The sequence below is a fragment of the Cydia amplana genome, chromosome 11 (assembly GCF_948474715.1).
Source record: "Cydia amplana chromosome 11, ilCydAmpl1.1, whole genome shotgun sequence".
NCBI lineage: Eukaryota > Metazoa > Arthropoda > Insecta > Lepidoptera > Tortricidae > Cydia > Cydia amplana.
In genome coordinates this window covers 10,404,936-10,423,131 of record NC_086079.1, presented here as the reverse complement: position 1 = coordinate 10,423,131, position 18,196 = coordinate 10,404,936, and the positions used below count along the sequence as shown (strand labels likewise).

The window sequence follows — 18,196 nt, the reverse complement described above, 5'->3', positions numbered from 1 at the left end:
CCTCCTATATTCAATGTTATATTTTATTCAATACAAGTTATTTTAATTTGATATTGAGTTTGTTTTTCCCATGGTCCAAACGAGTTTTTGAACTCTAACGGTCCTTCCTCCTATATTCGATTCTTCCATTGCCATCGATTGTCCGTAGACATTGTACCTGTTGAATGTTAAATCACGGAAAGTTAAGTTAGTCTTATCTCTACTTAATTTTGAATAGGTTGGTAAGGTGTATTCGGGTATTTCCGAATCGCGAATGAACGAAAGTGGCGGATAATTCCGAAAGCTGACTCTTACTACAACGGAATACGAGTGATTTTACAATGATTTTCGGAATTACCCGAATAAACTTTATTAGTTTTTATTAGCATTATTATTTTGGGGAGCCCAACTTAAATAGTTTGACCCAGTGAAAGCATAAGTCGTATGTTGTTATGAAAGTCGTATGCAGTTGTTACGTTTTAGCTTAGCACGGTAGTATTGAGAAAATGTCGTCATGTTTATTCCAAATTTTACTGAAGTTATCTGTTTACTACAAGTGAAAAGTGATTCCACTGTCCTTGATATGAACTAAAACAACTTCTGCACCACTTCACGACACATGAAGACATTTTTAATTACAAAAAAACGTAGTTTTTATAAACCAATTTAGCCATCCGTCACTGACTGTCATCTCGGCCGCACTGAAGTTGCCAATCGAACAGTCTGTAAGCACCGCCTACAATCGAATACTTTACGTTGGGTCATAATTGAGCGGACAGAATACTTCCATGGTTTATATGCGTTCACTGGTTTGACCACACCTACTAAATGCACTAGTCACAGATGAAGCACTTACTCGACTCCGCCCAAGATGTTCAGAATCGTAATACCATTAGTTTCAGCTTCTATACGATCTGGACATCGCCGGCTAAAGTTTATCTTTAAGTTATGGAGAGCTTCTTCCAAATTTGTAGCCAGAGGCGCAGGTAAAGCCTGTAATAATAGTTATTTTTACATCACCTATTCGGAAAAGGGCCTTTTCTTCCATGCTAGGAACATAGAGAAATATGTAAGCAACTATAAGTATAGAGTGCTCACTCCATACATCAGTTTTGTTACCAAAACGCTTATTTTCGTAGTCGACATCTAGCGTCAAGTAGCGGAATTATCAGTACTGCTACTCAACAATAGATGTCACGTGTCGCGACTGACGAAAAGTGTATTGCTCGACAATTTACAACTAAAAAATATTACAAGCAGAAGGACTTGAAAATAGAGATCCGGTTATAATATTAACTGAAAATTGTTGGACATTAAGAGTTTTCGTTTGTCGCGACATCCATTGTCGAGTAGCAGTGCTTGACGACTACGTAAATAATAGGCGTTTCGGTACTTTTTTCTCTATGCTATAATTCGTTTTTTTAGCATTAAAAATAAGGTAAATAATCTTGATGTGTCTTTTAATTGAAAAACACATTTTAAAAATAAGTTACGGCAAATATGTATCAATCTAATACGATCATTTTCCGTACACGGCGGGAAGAAGTTGATAACTCGCGGGAAAAAATGGAAGAAATTTGAACCTTATGCCATTAAATTTTAAGTTCAAATTTCTTCAATAAAATATCTCGAGTTATCAACTTCTTCCCGCCGTGTACCGCGATATTCTTCTGCTTTCAGAAGTAATAGTTTTTGATTTTTAATTCTTCGCTACGCTTGGATTCAATTAATTATAGTCCTTCGCTTGGTTCAGGATTCAATGTACGCCCTCGCCGTAAACGTCATTTTGCTCCCTTGTGACACACTACTATTGTTCTACAAGGGGGCAACGTTGTTGTTTAACGCCTCGTCCTAATTGATACTCGAGCAAGCAGCTTTCAAACATAAACGACGAGCACAGCGAGTGGTTCGAAAAGTGGAATCTAAGTAATGGCATATCTACAAGTCAAAATTATATTGCAGATGACAGTCAATTTCGTATGTGTAAACTTACACCTTACAGGTATTGTTTTACTCCTACCATAGAGAAATATAGTAAGACAAGAGTGCTCACTCCATACATCAGTTCAGACTATTAATTTCAGTGTTTACATCTAGCATCGAGCAGCTGAACTATCAGTACTGCTACTTGACAATAGATGTAGCACCGACCGGAAAGTCTTATCTCAACAGCATAAGACTTTCCGGTCGGTGCTACATCTATTGTCAAGTAGCAGTACGGATAGTTCCGCTACTCGATGCTAATAGTCTTTTTGGTACTAAAACTGATGTATGGAGTGAGCACTCTATGTATTTTTTTCTCTATGCTCCTACGTAACCTACCTTCACTATGCAAGTCGTGTCACTTTCTACGTTTGTAGCACTTTCAATAACCTGCACAAAATGCATGTTACTTGTCTGCGTTTAAATTGCCTACTGGCCATCTGTAATGTAATCATAGGTCCTGCAGTGTTGTGCCTTATCAAGCATTTTGCGGATGTTTGCGGTATTTTCAATAAGATAACTACGTTTATAATGTTACTCATTTATTTTAATAGTTCAATATATTTACAATAAATAATTTGGTTTTCTTTTCATCTTCAGTATAAGTTAATACCTGAAAAACAGAAAAAAATGTTGTAGCAAAAATAAAATATATGATGAAGTAAAATAGTACTGTAGATGTCAGAAATTAATTATCTTCAAAGATATCTAGATATATGCTTGTCTATGGTTGTTCATCATTTAGTTTAGAGAGCTGTCTGCTGTTTTTCAATAAAGTGTGTTAAGTACATTTACTGGAGATCACCAGTATGTCTGAGGCTTGTCTGAGGCAATGATAAGCTTAGTATGAAATTGAAAATTTATATTCAACAATTTAGGAATGGCTTTATTTACCTGAAAGTATATATTTTTCGTTCCTTGCCTGTGGTAGTCTATAATTACCTGTAACCAAAAATAAATGATTAGCACAAGTTTTATTTTGTTTCCTTACATGTATGTGTACATGTGCTTTCAGATATTACCATACCATATTTTCCCCATGGTTTTGTGAGCCAGGGATAACTAAGCAGTTCATCATATATTATACGCATTATATGGGGCATTATCTATGAAAAGGGACCTTATTGTCGATGGCGCTTACGCCGCACAGCGCCACGTGACATTGTATTACTATCGGAGCATCGTTAATAATGTCGTAAGCGCCATCGACAATAAGGTCCCTCTTCATAGATAACGTCACATATTATTTCATTGCAAATGACGCCTAAATTGGTCACTCGTTTCGGTGCCGGGTCCACGGTTATCTGCTAAGCTAAAAACTTTTGTTTACATAGTTAGCAAGTTCTATTGAATGACACTTTACGCTCAAATATAAATGGCAAGTAAAGCTATCCCCGGCCTACCCGGACCGATGACGGACGTTCTCGCCGACGAGAGTTTAGAAGGCTGTATTATATGAGTTAGGCATTATTATTTTACAAATGAAAGGTATTATTTACCTTGAAACTTGCCAATAACTTGTTTGACTGCCACCTTCAGACCTGAGAACAAAATAAAACAGTAATCAGTATAAGTTCATATACTGTACCATTTGTAACCCTCTTGTGTGTCTATCAGATGTTACCATACCATATTCTCCCCACGGTTATGTGAGCCAGGGATAACTAAGTACTTCATCATTTTGAACATAGGCCTCGCTTCTCATATATGGGCCTTAGAACAAAGGGCGTTAATGAACTCGTTTTGATCTTAACTCCTTGAGATTACAAGGTCTGCCCTCATGTTAATAAGTAGGAGCAGATGCGATTTTTTTTCAGTGGGTCAGAAACGACTCAATAATAGGAATGTATGAGTAGAATGTCAATTTTATTTTACTGATAAATGGTTACCTACGACACTTTCATAGAATATGAACGTGCTGTTAAGGCTTCGTCACACAGGCGCGTTTTCCGGGCGGGGCATGAGCGGGGCGCGCCACTTTGACATATAAAACGCTCACGCCCCGCCCGGAAAACGCGCATGTGTGATGGGACCTTTAAATAATTACCTGTAACAATTCAGGTTGGCCAGCCAGGAACGTGACTCTATAACAGGATTGACGTCCGGGCTTCATTGAGCACCTTAAAAATGAAGAGTGGGTTATCGAGTATTCTAATAAAAATGTCTCTTACATTAGTTTGAGTGTCTATCAGATGTTACCATACCATATTATCCCCACGGTTTAGTGAGCCAGGGATAACTAAGTAGTTCATCACATAGTTAACTTTAAATCATGTACATACGTACATTATGAAAAAAAAAATGCAATGAATTTAACTTTGCCATTCTTAAGTATTGAATTATTAAATTCAACCATTCCATCAAAATTGTGGCTCTTGTCAAAAGGGTTAAGTCTCAGGTTACACAGGTGAAAAAGGGTATAAGTTACATACAGTGTTGGCCGAAAGTTAATGCGAATTGAAAATGTTGGCCATTAACCATTATAAATTGAACCTTAAACCGTATCGGACGATTATAGTTTATGATTCAATTTATAATGGTTAATGGCCAGTATTTTCAATTTGCATTAACTTTCGGCCAACACTGGTTACATATAACACTCGTGCTTTTGAAGTGAGTCTAAACCGTAAAATTATTCAATGTTAGTATGTCTCACAACAGTTTCAATTCGACTCGCCTTCGTGCCCTTTTTAACCTAAGCTGAGTTATAATTATTACACACAAGAAAAATAATTTTGATAAAGATAAAAACTTACCTAATAGTTCTAAGGTCTTATATTAAATCGTTGCACCATACCGTCAATCTAAAAAGAAAGTAATTATTAAAAAAAGTGTTCTAAACAAATATATTTTTTGGACTGCAGTAAATATTTTATCAGTAAATAAATTTCGTCAATGAAATTATGATATATGCTTGTAAATAACATCATGTAAATATTTACTCAACAGTATTTAAAATGATTGACTATTTTACACAAATATTTTTGAGGAAACATACCTTTTGCAATAGTTATTCTCAAGTGCGCCAAATCTTGTATGTTTCTGGAAAAAAGGACACCTAAATTATTATGATGCCAATATAAACCGTATTTTATTTTATAATCAGGAAAGATCAATCATCAAACTACAGCTAGGGGCGATACGTAAAGTCATCACGGTAAGAATATGTTACAATACTAAGGGTTGAGATGCTATGTTCTATACGAGGAGACATTTAAGGCCTGTGCACACTGGCTGCGTGTGCGTAGACGTACACGCGCGTTGTAATATACCGATCCGTATGATATGAGACGGCACACCACTTGCGTGACGTGTGCGTGCGCGGCTCAAACAAGCACACGCGCACGTCTACGCACACGCAGCCAGTGTGCTCTGGCCTTTATCTTCAAATTGGCAGCTTCAGTTTCTTATGTTAAACTTACTCTTCTCTCTTCTTACTTTCCTCTGGTAAACTTACCATTAGATTGATTCATTCTCTTCCACATAGATCACGGTAAGTCCTCAGTGATACTGGTATTTGCACAGCACACAATCCTGTAAATAACAGATTTGAATTTTGAGTTTCATGTATGTAGTATATTTTTATGTATCTACAAGTTACTTTTTTAATATCAGAAAAGATCAATCATCAAACTACAGCCAGGGGCGATACAATAAGTCATCACAATACTAATGAATGTTTTAATATTTTAAATTAATATATTTTTTAAACTTACCTAATTCTAATTTTCCTCTTGCAACTTTGATAAACTGGCGGTCATCTGTACTGTACTAGCCCATGCTGTAAGTAATAGATTACATTGAGCTACATATACATAAAAATATTTAAGATTTTTTGTTAATCAGAACAGATCAATCATCAAAATAGCAGCTAGGGGCGATACAAATAGTCATCATAGTAAGTAATGCAGTACCAAAGTATTTTACTTGTATTTTTTACACTAACCTCATATATTTTCGTTTTGAATTCCACTCATTTGTCTTCATTTAACTCTGTGAAGTTACTCTGAAAATAAATATTGTTTTATTAGTATCATTCAGTTTCAACATGTGATTTTTAAATATTTAGATAATTATCAGAATAGATCAATCATCAAACTACAGCTAGGGGCGATACATATAGTCATCACAGTATTTTGAAATAACATTATACTTTATTTTAACTTAATGCTAACTTACCGTTTATCTTTTTTATTTCAGTATCATTCCATTACATCCTTCATTCTTGAATGATCCTTCTTCTTGTCTGTAAAGAAACAAAACAAAAATGTAATAATGATGAATTTAACCAAACAAATTTGATTTTATGATTTAACTATCAGAACAATCGATCATCAAATATCAGTTAGGGGCGATACATAAGTCATCAGATAATTAAGAAGAAAACACAAAATAAAATTAGTAATAATGAGGATATGCTCACCTTTAAAATAAATTATCAATTTTCAATTTAAACCTGTTGTTAAATTTGATTCCTGTAAATGAAAACACATCTTCAATATTCAAATAACTTAGTGGCAACGGCAATCAATTATTGAAAAGTATATTATCAGGTATGATCAATCATCAAGAATCAGACAGGGGCGATACATAAAGTCATCATTTAAAAAACAAAGAATAAGCTTCAGAAGAACAATGCGTTTGGAGTACTTTGCAGAGGCAGTATTTATGTAACATTCTAGAATACGGTAACATTTTTTGCTTTTATCCTATTACTAGCGACCCGCCCCAAGTTCGCACGGGTTAACACATACATAAACCTTCCTCTTGAATCACTCAATCTATTAAAAAAAAACGCAACAAAATCCGTTTTATACTATGTAGTGATATAGTTTGTATTTTGATGATATCAACCCATTAAAAAATATGATTAATGAGGTTATAATAAATAAAATAATTTTATTTCGAACATAAATCCATAGTTGTTAGTTACATTTAAAAATCCGGCAAACTCGTGTAGGTTTTAGATCTGGGCTTGAAAACCATTAGCTCACTTTTTCTTACATTTACGGTTATGCTCACCTTAAAAATAATTGATGTGTTGATTTTCAATTTAACATGTGTAAACCTCAAATGTTCACCTGTTGATCAAATTGATTCCTGTTGAAGAAAACAAATGTTTAATATTCAAATAACTTAGTGAGCACTGAGCAACAATTTAAAAAAATATATTGTCAGGAATGATCAATCATCAAGAATCAGACAGGGGCGATACATATAGTCATCATGTAAAAAAACAAAGTATAAGCTTCAGAAGAACAATGCCACCGGTAGGAGGTACTCTGTGGAGGCAGTATTTATGGAACAATTTTTGCTTTCAAGTTTTAATCTTTATACAAGTTTGTATTTTAATGATATCAACCTATTAAAAATTATAAACTTACCAAATAGGTATATCTTCTAGTTTGTTTGCACGAAATCAATCTGTAACAATAAAATACAGTAATTAAACTTTCAAGAATAATATAAATAATTAATTCTGAAAATATAGGAGTACAAGAATAGTTGTCACACTCAACCCTTGGTTGTGCGGCCATGAGATCACACAACTTACACGGAGTGTGATAATGTTCCTGACCAGAGTCACGCATGACAGTAGTTCTGTTCACACATCGGCTTTGGCAGGGTCATACATTAGACGTAGAGAAACTAATGAGAGCAAGTCTAGTGTATTGAACAAAAACGTTAAAACACAATTTTAGTGTTTTACTAGTTGTATGATTTCATAATAAAGTCGAAACTTGACTGCAGTCACACCTCGTCTATTAGTCTGTTAAAAATGTAGCCGATTTCACCTTCATTATAGTATAAAACAATCCCATTGATACATCATTTGTCTAAGTTAGTTTAGTAGTCTTGTTGATATTGTAAAACAAACCTAAGACACATACATACAGCACAGAATGCTAAACTCATAATATATCCCATGGCTGGGTAAAAAAAGAAACTTACCAAATAGGTCTTCTAGTTTATCCTTATGCACAAATTTGGAGGACCTGTAACAATAAAATAATATGATTAAATGTTAAATAATAGTAATAATGTAAATTTGTCAGAACTAGAACAGTTGTCACACTCAACCCTTGGTTATGTGGCCATGAGATCACACAACTTACACGGAGTGTGGTTATGTTCCTGACCAGAGTCACGCATGCCAGTAGTCCTGTTCACACATCGGCTTTGGCAGGGTCATTCAAGTATATATCATTCATCAATATTAGCATTAGCTAGTGAAACTACATGAAATGGACAATGATTTTAATTGTCTAGAAATTATTTGATAAGTTCTGATTTTGTCCATATCGACTACAAACTCTTGACTAAAAAAGTAAATGCTTATTAACTACCTAGTTACCTATATTTAAGATGTGCATTGAATTCAGCATGGCCACAGAAACCATTTTCACCTCTCTTAGCCAATTTCACTTGCGGTAACTGAAATTAATAAACTAAGTGTAACTAGCGGGCTCAACCCAAACAGAATTAACCAAAATATAAAGATATATCAGTGAGGTGGTAAGTTTGAAATCATAAATTTTCATACAAACGAGACTATAAATTTAAATTCATCATTTAATTTATTGCTGTCTACAAAGTATCAGATTTTTTGGAATTAACTTTACGCACCATATAAAAGTATAATCTGTTGTCAGGTAGTTCCTCGTATATTTCTTCCATTATCAAGTATTTTGTCATCCAGTTTGTTGCATGATGTTAAGCTGAAATTTTTTATTGCATAAGTAACAAATAAAGAGGTTAAACATTAAGATATTATAGTAACAAGGTTCAGTAAGGTGGTAAATTTAAAATCATTTAGTTCATACGAACGAGACTATAATTAAAATCATCATTTTGAAAAGATTTATCAAAAATTATAAAGGTGATTCATATAATAAGCTCACCTTTTAGGTTATAGTTATAGCAGCAAGTCCCAAGCCACCCCTGAAATATAAAACAAATTAAGTAAAGAAAAAACACCACATGTTCTGTAATAACCACTTGACTCACCTCATTTCACAAAATGGATAGTTAAAGGGACTAACAATGTAACACATCATATAGCTTAAAAGTAATTCTTTATTTTGTCCCTTGATTGTCACTTAACCTCTCTAAGACACAAGAATTACTTCTTCGCGGGTTTTTTGGCGGCGGGCTTCTTGGTACGCGGCTTCGGGACTTTCGTTTTGGGGACAGCCTTCTTGCCAAAGACGCCGGTGCGCGCCGCCTTCACTTTCAGGCTCTTGAACACCACTGTTCTCGCGCGGTTCCTCTTCACACGTGCCGACGTCAGCTTGAAACGGTCGTAGTCTGTCATAGCGGCGCGTTTCTCTTTGTTAGCGAGCTTCTGTGCCCATTGGCTCTCGGCCCACTTCTCGTTCAGCTTAGCGTCTATCCATGCTTTCCTGACGACGCGGGTGGGCGCTGTGAAGGGGAAGCTCAGACGGAACTTGGTCAAATGCAGCTGGTTAAGGCGGATCTGTTGGCGAGGGACACCGCAGCCGGGGCCGTCGACGAGGGCGCGTGTCTGATCAATGACGTCGACAACGCTTACAAGCTTTCCCTTCAAGGGGCCATCGGCTACCAGGGCTACTCGCCCTGGTTCAACGTACCTCGCGAATGGCATGACGTCCTGCAACACATGAAAGTTTACTTTAGTTAATTTTTGCACTTATCCACATGAAGACACTCATACTACTTGTAAATAGCAAAACACAAGTCCAGCACTATAATCCTTGTGTCACTGAAAGTTTTTGACCAAAATATGTGTAGAACATGTATTTAATTGAAGTCACAATTCACAAAATCAAATTAAAACGCAAAAAAGACACGCTAAAAGCTCGATTCAAAATGATAAAATAATTTCTAACCTAGACAACGTCTTCACGAATGAAAAGTACTAACGAAAAGAATTTCCGGTTAATTGACAGCTATGTCAAAGTGTTGCCATGTACAAACACCTTGCGAAAAACCGGTAAATATCGGTATGGCATAAAGCCGGGTTCACACGATTACTACGTGACTAATGATAGGGGTTCCAAAGAAATCATTATAGAACCCTTCACATCACTACTAAATTTTATTCTATCTTTCTCTATGCCTGTGTATTTCCGATATGGCGCCAATTTAAATGTCGCTTGCTGTTGCTATGCAACAATGACAGAACAACATATTACTTCGTGATAAATCCAGGATAAATCATATAACTTAAAAATGCGTTTGAAATATTCAAAAATGTTAATGGAAGCACAAGTAAGAGTGTTTCAAAATTAATTACGATGGATGTTTTAAAAGTTGAAGTTAATTTTTTGCTAGTCATAATGAAAACAATTAATTAGGTATGTGACGTGGAAATACTAAGTCCATAGAAGTTTTTGTTAAACCCAGGAGGGCGACAGTCCTATCGCCGACATCTGCTGGTCGGCGAACAACGTGAAGCTGGCGGTGGCGACGTGCGAGCGGCAGGTGCTGCTGTTCGACCGCGATGGAGTGCGACGAGACAAGTTCAGCACCAAGCCCGCTGACCCTGCCGCTGGGAAGAAGTCTTACGTTATTACAAGTACACACTTGTGGTTTTACATTAATTACATCCTATTAATTTGTTACACAAGAGCAGGTAGTTTGATTTCATCGGTTATTGCAATGGTAGAGTCTGTTCGGAAAGAGTCGTGGAATGTATTGGGCCCCATACTTTCCACGACTTTTCTCTTTCCGCACAGACTCTATTTACTTAATTATTAGTACTTTATTTAAATATATTTAATTATTTATGATATTATATGAATGGGAAAGTTGATTTAGGTACGGTGGCTTAGGTAGTAAGGATTCGAATATCAATTTGATAATAAAATACAAAGGATATACAAATTAGGATATGACAAAAGTATTATATTTATGAACACCTTGATGGTACCTATCTGGATATGTAATTTCAGTGTCATAGATACTCAACCTGATCCAATTTTGCTTTGTGAAGGGCTTATTACATCCATCCTGCCTTCGGAGTCGGACGGGTAAAGGCTTTGTGACACAGGCGCGTTTTCCGGGCGGCGTGCAAGCGGGGCGTGAGTGTTTTATATGTAAACGCTCACGCGCCGCCCGGAAAACGCGCCTATGTGAAGAAGCCTTAACGATCGGAAGCGACGTCGGCGCCGATGTCGGGCCCTCGGGCCCGATGACTCTGTTGAACCACGAGCGTAGTTAGTGGTTCGAAAAATGAAATCTTGAACGTTGCGAGGATTTCAAGGCCCGAGGGTTAAACAAATTTTGCATCCGAGAGGAATACAATTTTTTTCAGCACACCAACACAAGGACAATACTAACTGTAAAAAATTAAACAAAATCAATGCAAATCGATTCAAAATGAATGTGATTATGATAAAAGATAAAGATAAGATAAAAGATAAAAAACAGTTTATTGCCACAACTAGAAATCTTACATTTTTACAACTAGAAATCTTACAATTAGAATAAACACCTTAAACATAGTAGGTAGGAACTAACATTACATTAATTTAAATTTCATATTGTTATTTATAGGCAATGGGTACCAGTCTCAGCCTATGCTAGATATGTGGCATGCATATATCCAGCGCTGATTTTCAGCATGGTTATATATTTATCATTAAAAATCGTCATTTAAAGTCAATTCTACCAGCACACATTTTTGAAAAACCAAGAGAGCCTTTACCAGCTGGTGTGGTGAAAACGATCTTGCTTCGGGCCCGACGTCGGTCCCGATCATAAGTTGTGTCCAGACGAGCCCGTCTCCGTTGCCCTGCCGGGCAAATCGACCGATTTGATCAGGAAAATAATTGGCGTCAATCTCCAATTTAATCACCAATTTAAGATTTATGGTGATATTTGAGCCCTCTAAGTTAAAAAAATGCTCCAAAACGAAAATACTAGCGTCAGAAATTGGTATTCTTGCGTCCGCACCCCATTTTATCGGTAATATCGGTCATAATCGGGGGTCGAATTCGGCGAGCCAAATTGGTGTTTGCGTCCGCACGTCCTGATTTGATCGGACAATTTCATCAGATTGGCGAAAAATTGTCTGGTCTGGACTCCACTATAAGGCCCAACGGCAGGATGGATGTAATAAAGCCCTTTCCAAGGTGCTTTTCAATTTCCCAGGTTTAGCGTTCAGCGACAACTCCGAGCTGCTAGGCGTAGCCCAGAGCGACAACATGGTGTTCGTGTACCGCGTGGGCGCGGACTGGTCCGGCAAGAAGGTGATCTGCAACAAGTTCCCCCTGACCGGCGCGCCCGTGCGGCTGCTGCCGGCCGAGCAGGGCTTCTATACCGGCACCAGCGATGGCAAGATCAGGTATTCCAAACGGATTGTATTATATCTTGTGCATTAAGATATCTACAGCGGTGTCTTTGGGGGAAGTATTTTACTAATGAAGGTAATATATAAAATGTTGGATGATACTTCTCTAGTCCAGAGCGACAACATGGTTTCGTAACGTGTACCTCGTGGGCGCGGACTGATCCCGCAAGAGAGTGATCTGCAACAAGTTCCCTCTGACCGGCGCGCCCGTGCGGCTGCTCCCGGCCGAGCAGGGCTTATATACCGGCACCAGCGATGGCAAGATCAGGTATTCCAAACGGATTGTATTGTATCTGCTTACGTGCATTAGGATATCTACTGCGGTGGCTTTGGGGGAAGTATTTTAGTAATGCAGGTATATAAAATGTTGGATGATACTTTTCTACCTGGATGAAATCTGCTAGTTTTTTTATGAAAGGTAGAAATAGGTAAGCATTATAGGTAGTTTGGGTTCCACAGCAATCTACTGCCGATTACTATCACAACTATGCGCGATTTGTGTTTTGTAGAATCATACTGCCCAGGCGGCCTAGCCAAGATGACACAATCGCTATCGCTTCGCCATCGAATCGCTTTGTGTCTCTCTATCACTCTTCCATATTCGTGACAGTGACAGTTGTGTTTCGATCGCTACGATTTGCACGTTGGCTACGGGGCCAGGTCCCTTGACTGCAAGAGCAACTAGAGCTCCAGCCTGTGGTCGGGCGGGGCTTGCTGCGTCCCTAGCACGCCGTGGCGGCACGCTCACTTCAGGCGACTGAATGGAACGCTGTTCCTCAACTACTACCTACAGCCGCTCACAAACCTCTATTTAAATGGCTAGTGTTGTCAAGGGTATTTTTGCTCAGGTCCCTCGACTGCAAGAGCAACAAGAGCCTGTGATCGGGAGGCCACTTGGATGGAATGTTATTCCTCAACCACTAGTTACCGCTACACTAAACCGCCACCTTCTCACAACGCTCTTTTAAGTGGCTAGTGTTATCAATCTTCGTTTACTCAGGTCCCTCGACTGCAAGAGCAACAAGAGCTCGAGCTTGTGGTCGGGCGGCGCGTGATGTGTGTCCCTAGCACGCGGTGACGGCACGCTCACCTCAGGCCACGTGGATGGGACGTTATTCCTCAACCACTAGCTATACCGCTACACTAAACCGCCAACTTCTCACAACGCTCTCTTAAGTGGCTAGTGTTATCAATCTTCGTTTACTCAGGTCCCTCGACTGCAAGAGCAACAAGAGCTCCAGCCTGTGGTCGGGCGGCGCGTGCTGCGTGTCCCTAGCACGCGGCGACGGCACGCTCGCCTCAGGCCACGTGGATGGGACGTTATTCCTCAACCACTAGCTACCGCTGCACTAAACCGCCAACTTCTCACAACGCTCTCTTAAGTGGCTAGTGTTATCAATCTTCGTTTACTCAGGTCCCTCGACTGCAAGAGCAACAAGAGCTCGAGCTTGTGGTCGGGCGGCGCGTGCTGCGTGTCCCTAGCACGCGGTGACGGCACGCTCACCTCAGGCCACGTGGATGGGACGTTATTCCTCAACCACTAGCTACCGCTACACTAAACCGCCAACTTCTCACAACGCTCTCTTAAGTGGCTAGTGTTATCAATCTTCGTTTACTCAGGTCCCTCGACTGCAAGAGCAACAAGAGCTCCAGCCTGTGGTCGGGCGGCGCGTGCTGCGTGTCCCTAGCACGCGGCGACGGCACGCTCGCCTCAGGCCACGTGGATGGGACGTTATTCCTCAACCACTAGCTACCGCTGCACTAAACCGCCAACTTCTCACAACGCTCTCTTAAGTGGCTAGTGTTATCAATCTTCGTTTACTCAGGTCCCTCGACTGCAAGAGCAACAAGAGCTCGAGCCTGTGGTCGGGCGGCGCGTGCTGCGTGTCCCTAGCACGCGGCGACGGCACGCTCGCCTCAGGCCACGTGGATGGGACGTTATTCCTCAACCACTAGCTACCGCTACACTAAACCGCCACCTTCTCACAACGCTCTTTTAAGTGGCTAGTGTTATCAATCTTCATTTACTCAGGTCCCTCGACTGCAAGAGCAACAAGAGCTCGAGCCTGTGGTCGGGCGGCGCGTGCTGTGTGTCCCTAGCACGCGGCGACGGCACGCTCGCCTCAGGCCACGTGGATGGGACGTTATTCCTCAACCACTAGCTACCGCTACACTAAACCGCCACCTTCTCACAACGCTCTTTTAAGTGGCTAGTGTTATCAATCTTCATTTACTCAGGTTCCTCGACTGCAAGAGCAACAAGAGCTCGAGCCTGTGGTCGGGCGGCGCGTGCTGCGTGTCCCTAGCACGCGGCGACGGCACGCTCGCCTCAGGCCACGTGGATGGGACGTTATTCCTCAACCACTAGCTACCGCTACACTAAACCGCCACCTTCTCACAACGCTCTTTTAAGTGGCTAGTGTTATCAATCTTCATTTACTCAGGTCCCTCGACTGCAAGAGCAACAAGAGCTCGAGCTTGTGGTCGGGCGGCGCGTGCTGTGTGTCCCTAGCACGCGGTGACGGCACGCTCGCCTCAGGCCACGTGGATGGGACGTTATTCCTCAACCACTAGCTACCGCTGCACTAAACCGCCAACTTCTCACAACGCTCTCTTAAGTGGCTAGTGTTATCAATCTTCGTTTACTCAGGTCCCTCGACTGCAAGAGCAACAAGAGCTCGAGCCTGTGGTCGGGCGGCGCGTGCTGCGTGTCCCTAGCACGCGGCGACGGCACGCTCGCCTCAGGCCACGTGGATGGGACGTTATTCCTCAACCACTAGCTACCGCTGCACTAAACCGCCAACTTCTCACAACGCTCTCTTAAGTGGCTAGGGTTATCAATCTTCGTTTACTCAGGTCCCTCGACTGCAAGAGCAACAAGAGCTCGAGCCTGTGGTCGGGCGGCGCGTGCTGCGTGTCCCTAGCACGCGGTGACGGCACGCTCGCCTCAGGCCACGTGGATGGGACGTTATTCCTCAACCACTAGCTACCGCTGCATTAAACCGCCACCTTCTCACAACGCTCTTTTAAGTGGCTAGTGTTATCAATCGTTGTTTTACTCAGGTCCCTCGACTGCAAGAGCAACAAGAGCTCGAGCCTGTGGTCGGGCGGCGCGTGCTGTGTGTCCCTAGCACGCGGCGACGGCACGCTCGCCTCAGGCCACGTGGATGGGACGTTATTCCTCAACCACTAGCTACCGCTACACTAAACCGCCACCTTCTCACAACGCTCTTTTAAGTGGCTAGTGTTATCAATCTTCATTTACTCAGGTCCCTCGACTGCAAGAGCAACAAGAGCTCGAGCTTGTGGTCGGGCGGCGCGTGATGTGTGTCCCTAGCAAGCGGTGACGGCACGCTCGCCTCAGGCCACGTGGATGGGACGTTATTCCTCAACCACTAGCTACCGCTGCACTAAACCGCCAACTTCTCACAACGCTCTCTTAAGTGGCTAGTGTTATCAATCTTCGTTTACTCAGGTCCCTCGACTGCAAGAGCAACAAGAGCTCCAGCCTGTGGTCGGGCGGCGCGTGCTGCGTGTCCCTAGCACGCGGCGACGGCACGCTCGCCTCAGGCCACGTGGATGGGACGTTATTCCTCAACCACTAGCTACCGCTGCACTAAACCGCCAACTTCTCACAACGCTCTCTTAAGTGGCTAGTGTTATCAATCTTCGTTTACTCAGGTCCCTCGACTGCAAGAGCAACAAGAGCTCGAGCTTGTGGTCGGGCGGCGCGTGCTGCGTGTCCCTAGCACGCGGTGACGGCACGCTCACCTCAGGCCACGTGGATGGGACGTTATTCCTCAACCACTAGCTACCGCTACACTAAACCGCCAACTTCTCACAACGCTCTCTTAAGTGGCTAGTGTTATCAATCTTCGTTTACTCAGGTCCCTCGACTGCAAGAGCAACAAGAGCTCCAGCCTGTGGTCGGGCGGCGCGTGCTGCGTGTCCCTAGCACGCGGCGACGGCACGCTCGCCTCAGGCCACGTGGATGGGACGTTATTCCTCAACCACTAGCTACCGCTGCACTAAACCGCCAACTTCTCACAACGCTCTCTTAAGTGGCTAGTGTTATCAATCTTCGTTTACTCAGGTCCCTCGACTGCAAGAGCAACAAGAGCTCGAGCCTGTGGTCGGGCGGCGCGTGCTGCGTGTCCCTAGCACGCGGCGACGGCACGCTCGCCTCAGGCCACGTGGATGGGACGTTATTCCTCAACCACTAGCTACCGCTACACTAAACCGCCACCTTCTCACAACGCTCTTTTAAGTGGCTAGTGTTATCAATCTTCATTTACTCAGGTTCCTCGACTGCAAGAGCAACAAGAGCTCGAGCCTGTGGTCGGGCGGCGCGTGCTGCGTGTCCCTAGCACGCGGCGACGGCACGCTCGCCTCAGGCCACGTGGATGGGACGTTATTCCTCAACCACTAGCTACCGCTACACTAAACCGCCACCTTCTCACAACGCTCTTTTAAGTGGCTAGTGTTATCAATCTTCATTTACTCAGGTCCCTCGACTGCAAGAGCAACAAGAGCTCGAGCTTGTGGTCGGGCGGCGCGTGCTGTGTGTCCCTAGCACGCGGTGACGGCACGCTCGCCTCAGGCCACGTGGATGGGACGTTATTCCTCAACCACTAGCTACCGCTGCACTAAACCGCCAACTTCTCACAACGCTCTCTTAAGTGGCTAGTGTTATCAATCTTCGTTTACTCAGGTCCCTCGACTGCAAGAGCAACAAGAGCTCGAGCCTGTGGTCGGGCGGCGCGTGCTGCGTGTCCCTAGCACGCGGCGACGGCACGCTCGCCTCAGGCCACGTGGATGGGACGTTATTCCTCAACCACTAGCTACCGCTGCACTAAACCGCCAACTTCTCACAACGCTCTCTTAAGTGGCTAGGGTTATCAATCTTCGTTTACTCAGGTCCCTCGACTGCAAGAGCAACAAGAGCTCGAGCCTGTGGTCGGGCGGCGCGTGCTGCGTGTCCCTAGCACGCGGTGACGGCACGCTCGCCTCAGGCCACGTGGATGGGACGTTATTCCTCAACCACTAGCTACCGCTGCATTAAACCGCCACCTTCTCACAACGCTCTTTTAAGTGGCTAGTGTTATCAATCGTTGTTTTACTCAGGTCCCTCGACTGCAAGAGCAACAAGAGCTCGAGCCTGTGGTCGGGCGGCGCGTGCTGTGTGTCCCTAGCACGCGGCGACGGCACGCTCGCCTCAGGCCACGTGGATGGGACGTTATTCCTCAACCACTAGCTACCGCTACACTAAACCGCCACCTTCTCACAACGCTCTTTTAAGTGGCTAGTGTTATCAATCTTCATTTACTCAGGTCCCTCGACTGCAAGAGCAACAAGAGCTCGAGCTTGTGGTCGGGCGGCGCGTGATGTGTGTCCCTAGCAAGCGGTGACGGCACGCTCGCCTCAGGCCACGTGGATGGGACGTTATTCCTCAACCACTAGCTACCGCTGCACTAAACCGCCAACTTCTCACAACGCTCTCTTAAGTGGCTAGTGTTATCAAACTTATCAATCTTCGTTTACTCAGGTCCCTCGACTGCAAGAGCAACAAGAGCTCGAGCCTGTGGTCGGGCGGCGCGTGCTGCGTGTCCCTAGCACGCGGCGACGGCACGCTCGCCTCAGGCCACGTGGATGGGACGCTGTTCGTCAACGGACGGCTGCTGCTGCGGTACGCTCTGCCGCCCTGCGCTCTTGTTATGCTGCCTCCTTATGTAAGTCATATAAGTCTATTTTGTAGTATAGCCAAGTACCGTGGTAAATAGCGTGGTATAAAGTATTCAAGTAGGTAATTTACACGTCCACCGTTATTAGAGTCTAGGACTCTTCTCTTTCCGCACAAACCCTAAAACGTTAAACGCAACGCTGTCAGTGTCAATCTAAATA

At 42.6% G+C, this 18,196-nt stretch overlaps 3 protein-coding genes across 3 annotated transcripts in view; 1 reads left to right on the top strand and 2 right to left on the bottom strand.

Annotated features, from left to right (window-relative positions):
• Nucleotides 1-9: 9 nt before the first annotated feature.
• Nucleotides 10-2,405, bottom strand: LOC134652485 (uncharacterized). The gene is made up of 3 exons (XM_063507678.1): nucleotides 2,302-2,405; nucleotides 836-972; nucleotides 10-157 (listed from the first exon to the last, which is right to left on the bottom strand). Exons 1-3 carry the CDS (start codon nucleotides 2,365-2,367, stop codon nucleotides 43-45), a joined length of 318 nt encoding a protein of 105 aa, XP_063363748.1. The 5' UTR covers nucleotides 2,368-2,405; the 3' UTR covers nucleotides 10-42.
• Nucleotides 2,406-9,027: 6,622 nt separating this feature from the next.
• LOC134652484 (large ribosomal subunit protein eL14) lies at nucleotides 9,028-9,934 on the bottom strand. Its single transcript, XM_063507677.1, has 2 exons — nucleotides 9,831-9,934; nucleotides 9,028-9,592 (listed from the first exon to the last, which is right to left on the bottom strand). The coding sequence occupies exon 2, from the start codon at nucleotides 9,584-9,586 to the stop codon at nucleotides 9,086-9,088; it is 501 nt and encodes a 166-aa protein (XP_063363747.1). The 5' UTR covers nucleotides 9,587-9,592; nucleotides 9,831-9,934; the 3' UTR covers nucleotides 9,028-9,085.
• Nucleotides 9,935-10,163: 229 nt separating this feature from the next.
• The window catches only part of LOC134652019 (intraflagellar transport protein 172 homolog), a 45,629-nt gene continuing 37,596 nt past the window's right edge, over nucleotides 10,164-18,196 (top strand). Inside the window, exons 1-4 of the mRNA XM_063507172.1 lie at nucleotides 10,164-10,212; nucleotides 10,348-10,519; nucleotides 12,097-12,289; nucleotides 17,841-18,024. Of these exons, the coding sequence (XP_063363242.1) occupies nucleotides 10,174-10,212; nucleotides 10,348-10,519; nucleotides 12,097-12,289; nucleotides 17,841-18,024 (588 nt within the window). The 5' untranslated portion in view covers nucleotides 10,164-10,173. The remainder of the gene's footprint in view (nucleotides 10,213-10,347; nucleotides 10,520-12,096; nucleotides 12,290-17,840; nucleotides 18,025-18,196) is intronic.

Excerpts from the sequence above, each read along its gene's own strand:
- LOC134652485 (XM_063507678.1), bottom strand. The coding sequence starts at position 2,367 with ATGCATTTTGTGCAGGTTATTGAAAGTGCTACAAACGTAGAAAGTGAC. Across the intron at positions 973-2,301 it reads ACACGACTTGCATAGTGAAG|GCTTTACCTGCGCCTCTGGC; the intron begins GTAGGTTACGTA and ends CTATTATTACAG. Across the intron at positions 158-835 it reads AACATCTTGGGCGGAGTCGA|GTACAATGTCTACGGACAAT; the intron begins GTAAGTGCTTCA and ends AACATTCAACAG.
- LOC134652484 (XM_063507677.1), bottom strand. The coding sequence starts at position 9,586 with ATGCCATTCGCGAGGTACGTTGAACCAGGGCGAGTAGCCCTGGTAGCC.